The sequence below is a fragment of the Hippichthys cyanospilos genome, chromosome 15 (assembly GCF_059441005.1).
Source record: "Hippichthys cyanospilos isolate Australia breed blue-spotted pipefish chromosome 15, RoL_Hcya_1.0, whole genome shotgun sequence".
In the NCBI taxonomy this organism is placed as follows: domain Eukaryota; kingdom Metazoa; phylum Chordata; class Actinopteri; order Syngnathiformes; family Syngnathidae; genus Hippichthys; species Hippichthys cyanospilos.
The window spans coordinates 14,692,467-14,707,574 of record NC_142383.1 but is presented as its reverse complement, the minus strand read 5'-3'; the positions used below and the strand labels follow the sequence as shown (position 1 = coordinate 14,707,574).

At 40.9% G+C, this 15,108-nt stretch overlaps 1 protein-coding gene across 5 annotated transcripts in view; it reads right to left on the bottom strand.

Annotated features, from left to right (window-relative positions):
• Nucleotides 1-15,108, bottom strand: part of LOC148411847 (mediator of RNA polymerase II transcription subunit 13-like) — a 91,586-nt gene that overhangs the window by 19,189 nt on the left and 57,289 nt on the right. For all 5 annotated transcript variants that reach the window (XM_088434182.1, XM_088434184.1, XM_088434183.1 and 2 more), the window contains exons 4-12: nt 14,782-14,865; nt 4,515-4,660; nt 4,085-4,282; nt 3,237-3,401; nt 2,355-2,511; nt 2,180-2,284; nt 940-1,593; nt 223-436; nt 66-144 (exon numbers count right to left, since the gene is read on the bottom strand). In XM_088434182.1, the coding sequence (XP_088290308.1) occupies nt 66-144; nt 223-436; nt 940-1,593; nt 2,180-2,284; nt 2,355-2,511; nt 3,237-3,401; nt 4,085-4,282; nt 4,515-4,660; nt 14,782-14,865 (1,802 nt within the window). The remainder of the gene's footprint in view (nt 1-65; nt 145-222; nt 437-939; nt 1,594-2,179; nt 2,285-2,354; nt 2,512-3,236; nt 3,402-4,084; nt 4,283-4,514; nt 4,661-14,781; nt 14,866-15,108) is intronic.

Below are 15,108 nucleotides of genomic sequence, written 5' to 3'. Positions count from 1 at the left end.
ACAAATACGATAAATATAATAAAAAATAAAAAAAACAAAGTTGGTATCTGATGTCGAAGCGCAACCTGATTTAGGAGCGGAGTTGAAAATGGACATGGCGTCTTTCCCGTCCGGCAGGTTGCCATTGCTGGTGATGTCTTCACTCTGTTGGACCGTTTGGAAGAATTATTCAAGCCATTCGCCTTTTAACGGAGAACTTTTTAAACATGGCGGCGCCCTTGCCTTGGCCCTCTTGCCGGATTCCCGCCCTTGACTCTTTAATCTCTTGGACGTGGAGAAGGTGTACTCGATGTCTCCTTCTTTGAAGTCGTAGGGGTCTTCGCCTGGCTCGCGCAGCGCCTCCACGCCGGGCTGCTGGAGCAGGCCCAGCGTCTGGACGTGGTCCCGCAATCTCTCGTCTGAGATTTTAAATCTCTTTTGCGTCTGTGTGTAAAGTCTGAAAGAGACATTTGCAAGCTATTACTAAAAATGATAGATTTGACCTTAAGATAAATGCTCCGAAATGCACTTGAATAGCTCAGTGGCTTCTAATAAGATGAACTGTTGGCAGAATTTGAATCGCACACAACAGAACAGCCCGGCTCCATTTTTAACCCTTTGTGCAGTATTGTGTCCATTTTTTGGACAAATTCTTCCACTTTCTACATGCGGGATTTTAGCCAAGGTAAGCACATTGCCGGTAGTGTAATCACTAAGTGGTTTTGCCATGTTGAATTTTTAGATGTTGTCACCATCTGGGTGAAATTTCAGCTCCCCGCTGTCTTCTTTTAATGCTTTTCCTTTGATGTAACACAGCTTTGATGCATTGAAATTGACACTAGGAAGCTGAAATTTCACCCAGGAGGTGACCATGTCAAAAGTTTAAAACTCAGTTCATGTGGAAGAAAACGGTCAAAATACTGCAAGAGTTGCAGATGGGGAGCAGGATTTCCCTCCTACCTCTTCAGAGCAACCCCATCCGGGACGGTCTCCGTCTTCCCCTCCTCGAGTTTATCGGCCGAGACCTCCGGAGGCCTGAAATCCATCTTATCGGTCCTGGGCGTCCGGAAGCCCCTCCACCAGCCGGCCCCGTTTTCCCTCCGCTTGAGCAGGGCTGTGTAAACCGCCGTCTCGCTGGTCATCACCCCCGTGCCCGTCGCCGTACCCGCCTCCTGGCATACGTTCACCTCCAGAGGCCCCTCCAGAACCTCCGGGTCCTGCGCCCGGGGATGCGGACTCAGCGTGGGAGGGAGCGGCGACATCGGCGACAGGAGAAGGGACTCGGGAGCTTTCCTGCCGTTGGGGAGCGCTTTGGGATACTTGCAGCTCGCCAGGGTGGCCAGAGGTTCCATGGGGGGCTCCAGCGTCACCAGACCGCTGAGCTGGGGGCCCCCAGGTGAGTCGGGCTCCAGGGAGGTCTCCTGGGTGACCGATACGCGGTGGTGAAAGGGGATGGTTGCCGGTCTCTTGGATTGTTTGTCAGCCTTTTCCGTTTTGTCACTGGTTTTGTGTTTGGGGATGGAAGACGGGTATAACGAAGTGCCGGAGGACGGATTGGCACCCATCTGGGGGTTGGAGCTGTTTGTGGCGGGTGCCGACTTCGGCTGCTTCAGCCTGGCGTAGAAAAAAGACGATTGCGTTTCATTTCGTTTCATATCATTCACTCATTCAATCCCGAAGACGTGTTTTTACGTTATTCTAAGAGTCCTCACATTTGTCCTGAGTACTTTATTTTTCTCATTTTTTTTCCAAAGGTTTTTAATCCAGGAAGGTCAAAAATCGGTGGCACTAAATGAGTTAAAAAATCTGAGACTATATTTGGGTGTTAAGTGCATAGGACTGATTGTTTTGTTGACATTTCCTTTAGCGGAGCTCCATCTAGTGGCTGCATAACGCAACCCCAGCCTCTACTGTAGCTTCTATTCTAGGTGCCTTATATAGCAGTGCACGCTATATGTATGATATAAAAAAAAAAATCAAAAATTTTAGTTGTAGGAACTCAGATTGTTTAATATGAATTATTCTTTATCGTTTATTTTTGAAAAATGAAAACTGACTGGGTAGATGTTCCCCAGGCACTTTCCCGTACTTCAATGCAGCGAATTCGATATGTAACGATCTTAGTGTTGCATGATTGTTATTTTTTTACCGAGGAAACAAAGTTATTGCAATGAACAGCTTGAGAGCGGCCCGGCGGTACCTCGAGCAGCTGCACGGCGCTCGGGCGCCGACGTCATTGAAGTCCCACGTGGTGACTCCGTTTGGCACTTCCTTCTTCTGCGCCTCCTCGGCCGGCTGCTTGAGTCTGCCAAGAACAAACAAATTTACACGGTCAGGTCCGCCCGCCACAGCGGGGAACCGCCGACGTCACTTACGCATGCTGAGGTTGGCTGAGGTAGCACTCCCTCCAGGCCTGATGGACCACCTGACACGTCAGCTTCTTCCCAGAATGCTTCGGGCTAAGGTTGGTGACCCCCAGACTGCTGTCTGGCGTTGGGACACTCGAGACCGAGGTCACGAATCCGCTATCCGCTGCAAAGATAAGAGGGCAAATTTTCCATTTATCTTTTAACAGTGAAAGTGCGTTTTCGACTGCGAAGCCTAGTAAATGAATGGTCGCCTCATTTTACATCAAATACTGAGGAATAGCTAGTTTTGAAATCATAGGGCAACACAAAAGCGGGTTTAAAAAAAGTATTTATTTTAGAAGGCAGGTCGGTAATCAAATAAAATGCTAAGACGACTTGCAGTTATGGTAATTTGGCAATTAATAAAAAGAGCATACAAAAAAAAACACTGGGAGGCTAAAATATTGCATGGATTGTCAAAACATGATGACTTCCAATATGCCATGTTGCCGTCCCTTCTAAATGCTTGCAAAAGTAGAGAGGTACATCATATAGGTGTCAAGTTTAGCCCATGTCAGTCTCATTTACTGCCATTCAAAGTTAGAAGTATTGCCAATTTTGGACAGATTGAAAACCCGGTTTTATCTTGCATTTTCCCCGATTTTTGCATTAATCAACGCGTGAACTGGGCACAATAGAAAGTTTGGTGTTGACACCCCAGCGTCGTCACTTTTATCGCATTTTTCCAATTTTTGTTTCCCCCCTCCAAATAAATTATTTTATGTACGACAACTGAACTTTTTGAGGGATTGAAAGTAAATCTATATTTCTATTTAACGACGTTATGACGCTTTCAAATTCACACCCAGGAGTTAAGGAAAAGTCCAAAAATTCATGCTTTGCAGTTACCCGAGCAGGGCTGCTCCGGCGACGTCGGCGGCGTGAGCGGCACGCTGCAGTGGTTCTGCTCTCTGGCCAGGCCCGGAGCTGCGGGAGCAGGTGGAGGTGGCTCCACCGGCAGCTGGCTCTGGGCAATCAGCACAAAAGCAGCTGGGTAGGTCATCCTTACGCCACCTGGAGAGAGCAAAAAGGACATGAGGAGGCTGCGGCTTCACATGCCGGGACTTGTTTACACCCGTTTTGTAAATCTATTAAATGGATGTCTACACTGACAAGTTTTCTTGTTTTTCCACAAAGGTCTTTACAAAAAAGTACCAGGCAAAAAATATGGAAAAACTTTCACATCGAAATGGTCTCAAATGCATTAAGAGGTGGAAAAATTGGAGCTACTAATTCTCAAAAATGCACAGCTGTGAAGCGAAAGTCATTATAGGTCATAAAGCATTATGCACATCATAAAGCTGACTGAGAAAATAGCAAAGTATGCAAAGCTGTTATACATGAATTATTTACGCAATGAATTTTTGATACAGCTCAGATGTGAACCGAAAGTCATTTCAGGTCATAAAACATCATCCACATCAAAAAGTTCTACAAGAAGCATCATCCACATCATCCATCAATTTCTGTAGCCCTCATCCACATCATGAGTGACAAAATGTTAAGATGTGCACAACTGTTTTACATTAGCAATTTAAACTATTGATTCTTGAAAATGCACACGTGACCTGAAAGTCATTTCAGGTCACGTGTGCATCATCCACATCATGAGTGAGAAAACATCAAGATGTGCGCAGCAAAAATAGTTTATGTTACTGTTCCAACAGGAAGTAAGATAAAGTGAAGTTGCGACATACCGACGACCACCTCCACCGCCACGTGAGCGTTGCGATCATCGGCCGGCTCGTTGACCTCCTCGCCGCTCCCCTCCTTCCGCCGCAGTACCATCGGGTAGAAGTAGCTCCACTCCTCCATCAGTTTACGCGTTGCCGGGTCGCTCATTTTGTACGCCTGACCCGTCAGCGTACCGCTCAGACCGTACGGGCTTAGGATCACTGCAAAAACAATGCAAAATTAACCCTTGTGTGTTATTTTCTTCATCATTTAATCTTTACATCAAAGGGAAAGCATTGAAAGACACAAGGGAGCTGAAATTTCACCCAGATGGTGACAAAATGTCAAAGTTCAACATAGCACGACTATTTAGTTATCACACTACTAGGAGTGTGCCATCCCTTGGCTTGAATACTGCCAGAATGATGTGGAAGAAAATGTTCTGCGCGTTACCTTGTATCGGCGCCACGGAGGTTTGCGCGAGGCGGATATGCTGTTCCGTGATGTGGTACGCCGGTTGGTGCTGGGCGATCTCCACGCTGGTGCACACGTTGCTCTCCCCGTGCAGGAAGAAAGAGAAGGAGCAAGATAGGTGCTCACTGGAGGAGAAAGAGGAGCGTACGGGTTTCCATCATCAGGGCAGGATCACAGGAAGGTGGGCCACATCTTCACCACAAGTCGTAAAATCATTTGACATTGGCGTACAGTACAGTATAAAAGGTGCGACAGGAAGGTCAAAAAAGATATATTTTCAATCCTCGGTATGATTTTACTCTGACAGTTCCTGGTTGAGAAGAGCCTCGCCATGGTAGAGCAACATAATCCCTGCTCACCCAATCGATGTCGCAATAAAAACATTTCTGCTCACTTTGTATTTTAATTAAGCAAATATTGCAACTATAAAACAAAACAACTTCAAACAGATAAAATTAAGCACAATAGTAAGATTCCATTACATTTTATGCGGCCACCATGGCTAACTGAATTGTTTACTGTGCTAATGCTAGCCTAGTGTTGCTAGCACCACTATTACGGCGCAGCTATATATGTATTCTCTGTGATAATATATCAACAACACTCTTTCATAATCAAAGGTCATTATGAAAGGCAAATCCCAAATGGCTAATGCTGTGTTACCGCTGTGTGACAGTGTTTACTGTGCTAATGCTAGCATAGTGTTGCTAGCTCTTCATTTTCTGTGAAGATGGATATATTGTTCTGTGACAATTTATCACAAATACGCACTTTCATAACCACAGCTGTTTACAAACAGGTATATCCATATGGCTCACGCCTGCTTGTTTACAATGCTAATGCTAGCATCGTGTTGCTAGCAACACAATGACAGTTTATCACAATTATGCATTATCATAATTGAAAGTCATTTAAGAAAAGGTATATGCATCATGGCTAACACCTGCTTGTTTACAGTGATAATGCTAGCGTGGTGCTGCAAGCGCAACTATTATGATGAAGCTGATATGTGAAATACGTGACATGGTGAAAGATATGTGTTCTTTGTAACAGTTTAATCACAACTACGCATTGGCATAATCTTGCATGATCGCACTTTATTACGAGCAGGAAGAAACAACCAAGCTAATGCCAGCTTGTTTACAGTGCTAATGCTAGCATAGTGTTGCTAGCGCTGCTATTTTGGTGACACTGAATGTGTTTTCTGTGACAATTTATCACAATTACGACCTTTCATAATTGCAGGTCATTATGAACAGGAATATGGGACACATCTTTTCTCAATTAGGGATTTGTGACAGGCTACATTCAAATCTTGCTAGCAGTTTTTGCGACGCACTCTCCCTTTCAGTAACATGAACTTTAACAATAGACGTAAAATGTAATAGCACATACCTCTAAAGTTTACCTCAATAAATTGAAATTGAAAAACATTTTTCATTCTATCTATAGATGCCTACTTTGTATACAGCTTTTGCATGAGATGCTACAAGTCAGATATGCCAAATATTGTGCCCGCTAAAAGACATTCAACATCCTTAAATCATAAAATCTGTTTCATTCATTCGACGATTCATTGCCCGATTAATTAATCAAGGCCAAAACAAAGGCTGTAAACAGGATTACTTTGTTCCATCGGACAACATGACCGTTTTACCTCTCGAAAGAGAAATGGCGACACGGCGCTAAGAGCTTGTGGGCCGCCCAGCCTTTGCCACGCGCATCCATCATCGCCCTGGCACGGCTTTCTTATTGCAGGTATGAATCCTCATTTGCTTAATGACTGATTGTCCACGCTGCGTGTTTATCTCTTTATTACACCGCCTCGGACCGTCCATCATGTATACTTATTTATTTTTAATCACAGAAGAGTAATAATTTGGGTCTTATTGCAATCTACATAGCGGTGGGCGGCCGTGGCGCCATTAACCGCCACCGAGGCTTATGTGATGTATATTTTTAATCTATAAAGCTCCTTATAACCTGGGTTATATACATCAAGATGACAATAAAGTCAGCAGGTAGCGTGATCTCCTCGTGATTACCCTGTGCCCGTGCAATATCTCCTTTGGCCCCGAGGCACTGGACGTCCATTTTAGCAGTAATGGGTCATCAAATTCAATAAAAAAAAAAAAAAGGGAAGGAAAAAAAAGCCAGTTCTGCCTTTAACGGGCAGAGCTGCAGAAGGGGTTGTAAAATACTTTCCTGAAATGGCCTCCAGATGGCGCTGGGTGCGCCCAAAGGGAAAGGAATCTCTGACTATTTCAATTTCTGGGGCAGAGAAACAAAAGCATGAAAAGCAACATGTATTGAATATATATATATATATATATATATATATATATATATATATATATATATATATATATATATATATATATATATATATATATATATATATATATGTGTATGTATATATATAATGTATGTATATATATATGTGTATATATATATATACATATATATATATATGTATATATATATATATATATGTGTATATATATATATAATGTATGTATATATATGTGTATATATATATATATACATATATATGTATATATATATATACACATATATATATACATACATTATATATATACATACACATATATATATATATATGTATATATATATATATATATATATATATATATATATATATATATATATATATATTACTTTAGAGTTAATTTAATTTAATTTTAATAAGTTTTGCTCGCTATTTTTTGCACTTGATGAATGTTGACGTTGTATGAATATTTTGCACAGAATTTATTTTCGAATAGTGTTTGTTTATTGCTGGGATTACGTTCCCTAAAATGTAAAAAAAAATCTTTTCTTTTTTTTTTAAATCTGACACTGAAAACGAGTGAAGTATACCTGCAATATGGCCATAAATGAAAATTCATATTGTAGGCGTATTTTTATTCATCTTTTTTGATTGCTATTGTTCTGAGTTAAAATTGCAAGAAAACTAGCGATGTAAACCTGCAACAGAAAAGCTTATGGTCATAAATGAATGAATGAATTTGGGATAGTGAAGATGCAAGAAGCAAAGCGAGGAAAAGCTGCGAATCAAAATTTAATCAACGCTTTTCCCTACGTTCTGATGCTACGCACCAAAACCAGCAATTGAATCATAATTAATTGATGATTGTGCATTTTCTGCACTTGTCAATTTCCAATAATGTCCTGTTTTTGATTAAACAGATAAAAACTAGGAACAACATGGGATAAAATATGGAACGCTGACATCCTGTTTGCAGTAGCTACTGATCACTTTTGAATGTACGACACTGAATCAAATATAGAATCAAAATATTATAGAGAAACCAGATTAAAATTTCAGTTTAAAATTAGGTTAAAAAATGGAAAATTTGGATATTCACTTATTTTTTTTAAATACAAATCTGGCATGTTGTCATCGCTGAGTGTCAAATAATTGCACCGGGCAAACTGTAATGAGCGTTAATAATGACGTTAGCGCTCTTCCACCGTTGGCACTGCAATAACAAAGGCGCAATTAAGCACGACAAGAGCTACAGGACTGGTATCAAACTTGTTTTCCTTGCAGTCCACGTACTGTAAACGCATCATCGGCCGGCTTCCTCGAATACCACTTGAATTTCAGCCCATATGTTCTCGCCCTACCTGTGAGCTACACGTACGTACATGTCCTTTAGCAAAGGGCATTTTCCTGCACCGTAAGCGGGAGTATGTGGACACACAGCACTTCTGGCATCCTCTGGGACCCAGTGTGTGTGCGTGTGAGTGTGTGTGTAAACAGTAGTAAACATGATGGTTCTCATAAATGAAGAGTGATCCTCACAGCTGGGAAAATGAAGAGGAGGAGAGTGCTAAATAAAGAGAGTGATGAGGAAAAGACGGGGGGGAAGGCCTTGACTCTTTACATAAAAGTGAGAGAAATAAGGTGAAGATTCTCTGATGGTTGAGAAATTAAGCAAACGCAGGGGATGAAACGTAAAGCTGCGAGGCAGGCGAAGGCCAAAAAAAAAAAAAAAAAAGAAACATACAGTGTGAAATATAGAGTGAGAGCAAAGCCAGCCTGAGAGAAAGTGCTGCGAGTGAATAATTCAGCAACGTACACTTTGCTGCAATTGCCTCACACATATCAATGAAATCAGAGTTTTAGCAACTGAGCGTAACTTTCGCGAAAGGGATTCATAACTGCTTTTTTTTCAAATGTTTTAATATAACAATATGTTTATTATTGTGGTCGCAGGGGTGTACAACTGCACCACATCGTTAGGAAAACTATCAGCTAGTAAATTACAGTGGTTTCCCGGTCTTACGTTTTTTTTCCACGTTTCTTGGTGGAATACTAAGTTTTTTCGTCCCCTCTTTACGGCGTTTTTCCCCGCTTTACGGCATTAACAACATTCATCACCGGTGAGGTTGGCTATGTCAATGTTGTTTTGCCTCCCTCTTCAGGTGTTTTTAGATAATTGCTTTTTTTTTTTTCTCTCTTCGCGTCAAACTAAGATGCTGGTCTGCTGTTAGTCACGGTGTCACGAAGATGCCGACAACATCGTATTCATTGTGCATTTTAGTGCTTAATTCAAACTTTAATTGGTTAGCCATGGCTAACAAGATTGCTAGTGATGTTAAAGGGAGAAGAAAATGATTAGTATGGAAACAGAGCTGGAGATAAGAAATACGAAGAAGTCTAAGCTAGGCTAGGCCGTAAGTAGCTCAAGTCAACGTCACTTAAAGGGAAATAAAATTAATTTTCATTCTTTATACATTTTATTATTCATGATGTTATTTCATTGTTATTTAATTTATATGATTTTGTTTCCAATTTTTAATATGTATATAAAATTGATGTTTTTACACACATTAACTAATTAGCATGGGTTTCTGTCGCCCGCCATACGACGATTTCACCTTACGATTCCAACCCCGGAACGGATCAATTATGTATGAATTATGAGCAGCAACCAGATTATAAGCAGCAACAAAAATGTAACAGAAAATCTATATTTGCGATATATGCAAAATCCTGTCTCATGGACTTGCCTTGTGCGATTTGTGTCTCATCCCATCGAAAAATAATAATAATAAACAGTTGACAACTTAATTCTCAAAAATCTGTTACTTTTCCATCTCGAAATGGCGGAATTTTTTTCACTTCTCGTACTGGATCTCATTAGCAGGTGTACCTAATGAAGTGTCCAGCGCGCACATACAAAATGATTAATCGCACGAGGGCATGACGAGAGCGCCTAACTACGCTATAAATATGCAGATAAGCTCGCGTCAAGTTGTGAGTACAGTGAAAGTGACACATACACGAGTATTGGAACATCACTGGCTGAGACCAATGAGGAAAGAAATGGAGCGGTTTGTGTGTTAAACAGCGGGGGGGCTCTGGCGAGGTTCCACCATGTTTGACATACACGTCACATTAGCATGTGGCGCTGTCGGATTAAAGAGGATGGAATATATAGTAATATAAAAAGTACAAAAAGAAGACTTCCCTTTCTGGAAGCCAACAGTGTGATGGATTCATATTCTATATGTTTTTTGTGATTATTTATATATGATGTGGTAGCTGAATGTTTTTACCATCACTTGACTCACTGATTTGCACAGATTTCCACTGTAAAATCACAAAGATAAAAACAAAGAATTAGCTTCTCGTAAAACTACTGCTGTAAGGTATTTATGATATAAGTACAGTCATTTTCCATAAAAAATGAAAAATATATATGCCTGTGAGTATTGTCATGTTAGATTCTCCATTTTGTGGCCGAATATCTCTCTCTGGCTTTTATAAACGCTATTCATGCTAACTGATGTGTGACGACCGCTAGCATTAAGCTAAGCGTTAAAACCACCAGAATCGATGCTTGCAGTTTACATTGTGTTATTTGCAAGCATTAAGCTAAGTTTTAAAATGACAACTGTCTACTTTAACTATTAACATGACGTTTGTTTGCAAGCATTAGGCTAAATGTCAAAACCAGTACTATCAATGCTAAATGTTAGCATTGTTGTTTGCTCCAGGTTAAGTATAAACCCTTTAGGCGCTAAAGTCACCAGTAAAATTTTCTATTTTCGTGTCTTCATCTTGAAAGTTTGTAGCTTGAAAATTGTTAGCGATAAAGACATACTGTAAAAGTTGCTAGTTGGACTTTTGCTACATTGGTGCATCAAGGGTTAAAATCACAACTATTGATGACAACTGTTAGCGTGGCATTTTTGCTAGCATTAAGCTAAGTGTTAAAATGACCTATCAATGCTAACTCTCAGCATGGTGTTGTTTGCTGGCATTAAGCTAAAAAAAGCTAAACAATACAATCACTACAATAAACGATAACTATTAGTAAATGTTAGCATGGCGCTGTTTGCTGGCATTAAGCTAAGCATCAAAAATCAATACCATTAATGCTAACTGTTAGTGTGGTGTTGTTTGCTAGCATTAATTTTAGCATTGAAAACTGCTACTGTCGATGCCAAATGTTAGCATGGCAATGTTTACTTAAAACCACTACTATTGAAACCATGACGTAGTTTGGGTGCATAAGGCTAACCATTAAAATCACTGCCATCGACGCTACCTGTTAGCATGCCTTTGCTGCTAGCATTAAGCTAAGTGTTAAATCACTACTATCAACACTAAATGTTTGCATTCCGCTGTTTGCGTCCATTAAGCTGCTGAGTAAACATTGTATTAAACTTTATAAATAAAAATACGCAATGCGTAACTTTCCTTTGCTTCGTGTATATTTTGACAGTAAATTTGCGCTTGGAGTTTGGAACCCTGTTTCAGATTTGAGCTATGTTGTTTGGGGGTGTCATGAAGTCACTCAAGGCATTAGGAAAATCCTCGCTAATAGTAAACTGCGAGCAATTAATCGGTACTATAACTGGCGTTTCTTATGCAAATGCACATCCATCCATCAGGGGGGATGTACGCGCACTGGCTGAATTTGCAATTAAAGTTCCCGCTGATAGTCCATCCTTTGCGTCGCGGCCAATTTATTTTGAAACCTTCTCGTTTAATACCCCGTTATTATTGATGCGCTACAAACGCGTTGTACTACACTGGACTTGTATCCTGCCAGAGTCTGTTGGAATCCTTGCATTTATTCAGGGTTTAAAACTATTATCCGGGGTTTAAAAAAAATTGCGCCGCTAAAAATGGTACTAAACCAATTGTGAGTCAAAGCTAACAACTGTGGCTTAGCAAACACTAGTTTAAAAACCAGGAGTGATGAAATAATAGTAAGAATGACAACAAATACTAATAACAGGGTTTTAAATTAACTTTTGTATTTTTAATAATTAAGTTATTTCCTTTTGATGATGGATTTCTTCTCTGATCCAAACGACGACACTTAAGCTGATTATTTTTTTGTGCACCAACGCAAATGAAGTTCGAAAGGGTCTCAAGTCGAATCAATCAGACACTGATGGCATGTGTTAAATCTTTTTTTTTTTAAACTCCAAAACGCTTTGCACTGGTTAAGGGGCTGAAGAGAGATTTCACAGGAGGCACATCAATGAAAAAAGTTGAAAACCACTGATCTAGAACATATTATAAAAAAAATAAAAAAATGTTTCCCTTCTGCTTAGATATTCCGTGACCTTGGGATATGGCCGGGCACCAAGTGTCTGTTGCCAAGACGACGGCTAATAGCTCAATGTCACCCGAGGAGAGCGGAGCATCTGTGCGCCATTTATTTCATATGAAGTATTGTTAAGGAGATAATGCAACTTTCCCCAACATGGTGGGGAAACATGGTGGGGGTGGGGTATTTTTTTTATTTTTTTTGCTGTACTGTACAGTACGCGGCCATGAATTCAAATGAGAGCCCTTATAGATTTACATCGTATTGTAGTTGGCATGCATACAACTGACTGAACTAATGAGAGGGACAGCCTGCAATGCATCAATTCAGCCGTCTGTAGTAATGATTAATTTATGACCGTCACTCCAGCCCCCCCCCCTCCCTGTCATCACTCTTCCTACTCCCCCCCCCCTTTTTTTTAAGCATCTGATGCAATTCACTACCAACCCGAAGATTTTCCTCCTCATTCCGACACAAAGAGAGCAGAGGGAGGAGGTTCTGGAATTCTCTCCTGGATGCGCCACTTTGGCCCCAGGGACACGCGGGAGATAAACACCGGGGATGCTTGACAAAGGCGGGAGGGGGACGGGGAGAGGAGAGGATGGGGGGGTGATGATGGCGAACGCTGTTAGAGACGCCCTCTGTTGGGGATAAAAGGCACGGACGGCATGGAGGTGGCGAGCAGACAAAGGAGCCGGTTACAGCTGAGGCGGGAGGTCACATGACATCAACTGAGCAATGCTCCCTCCTGCCATGAGGAGGAGAAGGGGGGGGGAGGAAGGAGGGGCGGGGGGGGGGGGGGGGGGGGGGGGATTCCTCAGGCTGGTGCAATGCTATTGTGGAAAACGAGGCAGGACCGAGGTAGAATCGGAGCGCGTGCATGAGAAGTGCAAGCGAGCGGAATGGCTTGAAAAACAAAGTGTCATTCACAAAAGCACGTTTGTTTTGGGGACATTGAAAGCTGCGGCGATATTGCGCCTTCTCCCCTCTTTGCAGGATGCTCAATAATTCAAAGAGGCAACAGTGGCTCAGCGTGAGGCAAGGACGGGGGTGGGGGGGGGGGGGGGGGGGACATATTCACACAGATTTACAAGTCACCCAATATGTACATTTATATCCCGCATAAATCACACTTGTGAGTTTTGACTAACCACAATTAGGAAGTTAATTCAATTGGGGTTTGGAGATTTATAATAAAATACACGCCTGGCAAATTTAAAAATGCTGCATTTGTTGTGTCTTCACTACTAGCGTTCTTTCTAGCAGCTGTCTCACACAATACGCTCTACCGGTCGTTGCAATAAATTCAAATTCCCTTGGTTTTAATCTTAGGTTCCGTCTGCGCAATTTTCGAAAATATATTTGTGCTATGTGTTAATATTTTTCCTCCTTTTCTCCAAAAAAGCTTGGTGTCACTCAATTGACCTATATTCAAAATTACTAAAGAACGGAAGGTTTCTTTTTTTAGGTAAAGAATGGAATCAAATCTTTCATATGGTACCACCAGTATCTACGTAGACATAAAATATAATATTCCGTCGGCCTTGAAAATGCATCAAAGTGCTCGAAAATGGCATTGAAAGAGTTAATTAAATGTGTTTGACAGCAATTATATATATATATATATATATATATATATATATATATATATATATATATATATATATATATATATATATATATATATATATATATATATATATACACACACACACACACACACAAAAACAGACTTATGTTGTGGAATTTTTAAAATTGAGATATTGATATATTCCCTATGATATATAATATTTCGATGAAGTTACAGCACTTTGAATGTTGCCAAGTTGAAATTTTGGAGAAAAACGTTCATCTTTCCATACTAAGCATTACCTTAGGAAAAAGATATTGACGCAAAACTTTCAGGTAGTGTTAAATGGACACTGTAGATGAAATTCCAATCGCAGGTACGGACATCATCTGAGATTTGAATATTTTTCATCCCAATAGATGAAAATAAGCAAAAATGGTTCTTCGGCCACAACCCAAAACAACTTTTCCATCTTTTTGAAATAAGAGTCATATACTGGTAAAATGATCAAGTAATTTACCCAGTCTAAATCTAGTACAGCTGCTGGGTTTAAAAACCCAAATACTTCATTTCCTCTGGACCAATAAGACAGAGTCTTAGTTTTCTGGTCGTCGTCTTTTCCTTTTAATCCCCTTTTACCATTAGTGCCTGCTGAAAATTCAAACTATTTCATCTTATGTCCAAAATTGAAGACTTTAAAGCGTTGCAACAGCAATTACTCCAACTAAACAAACACAACACAAACCAATTAGTCCTCGCTAATTCGGCATAAATTAGACGTCCCTGCATGCTCTTTACTTGTGCCTGCCAAATTGTGGGAGGAGCAAAAAGTTGTCCAATTGTGGCGTGAGGATAATTACCACCAGGGCTCACAACACTCACCCTCACACATTCCACTCTGGCTGAAATTTTCCCCTCTACCTTATAATAGGCTCACGCCGCCGTTGCCCCGAGGACGACGGCGCTGGACAAAGCTCGTGATGTTCCCGCGAGCTGAGACGCTCTCCGAAGACGCCGTTTGACAATAGAGCGTGAGCGCGAGCGAGTAAAACACGGCGTTTGAGTGAATTCCACTCACCTGCTGCCCAGAGACTTTTCCTGCAGTTGGTGCGGCTTGAAGAACCACTTGCCGACTCGCACAAAGCCTTTGTCCATTAGACATCTGCCGAGGTGAGAAGAATGGACAGAATGGAAGACGGGTACTTCGCCGGAATAATCAGCGTCATCATTTTCTACGTAGCACCTTTCAAGAGGCTAAAGAAAACTTAAATAGTATTATTAATGCACTGAATGGTTGCGGTTTATTTTATTAAAATACTTATTGTACTTTTCTCTTTCTGAACCGCTCTAAGATGCCACAGAATGCCAAAGGCATGTCTAAATAAGAAAGTCATAGTTTTTCTTC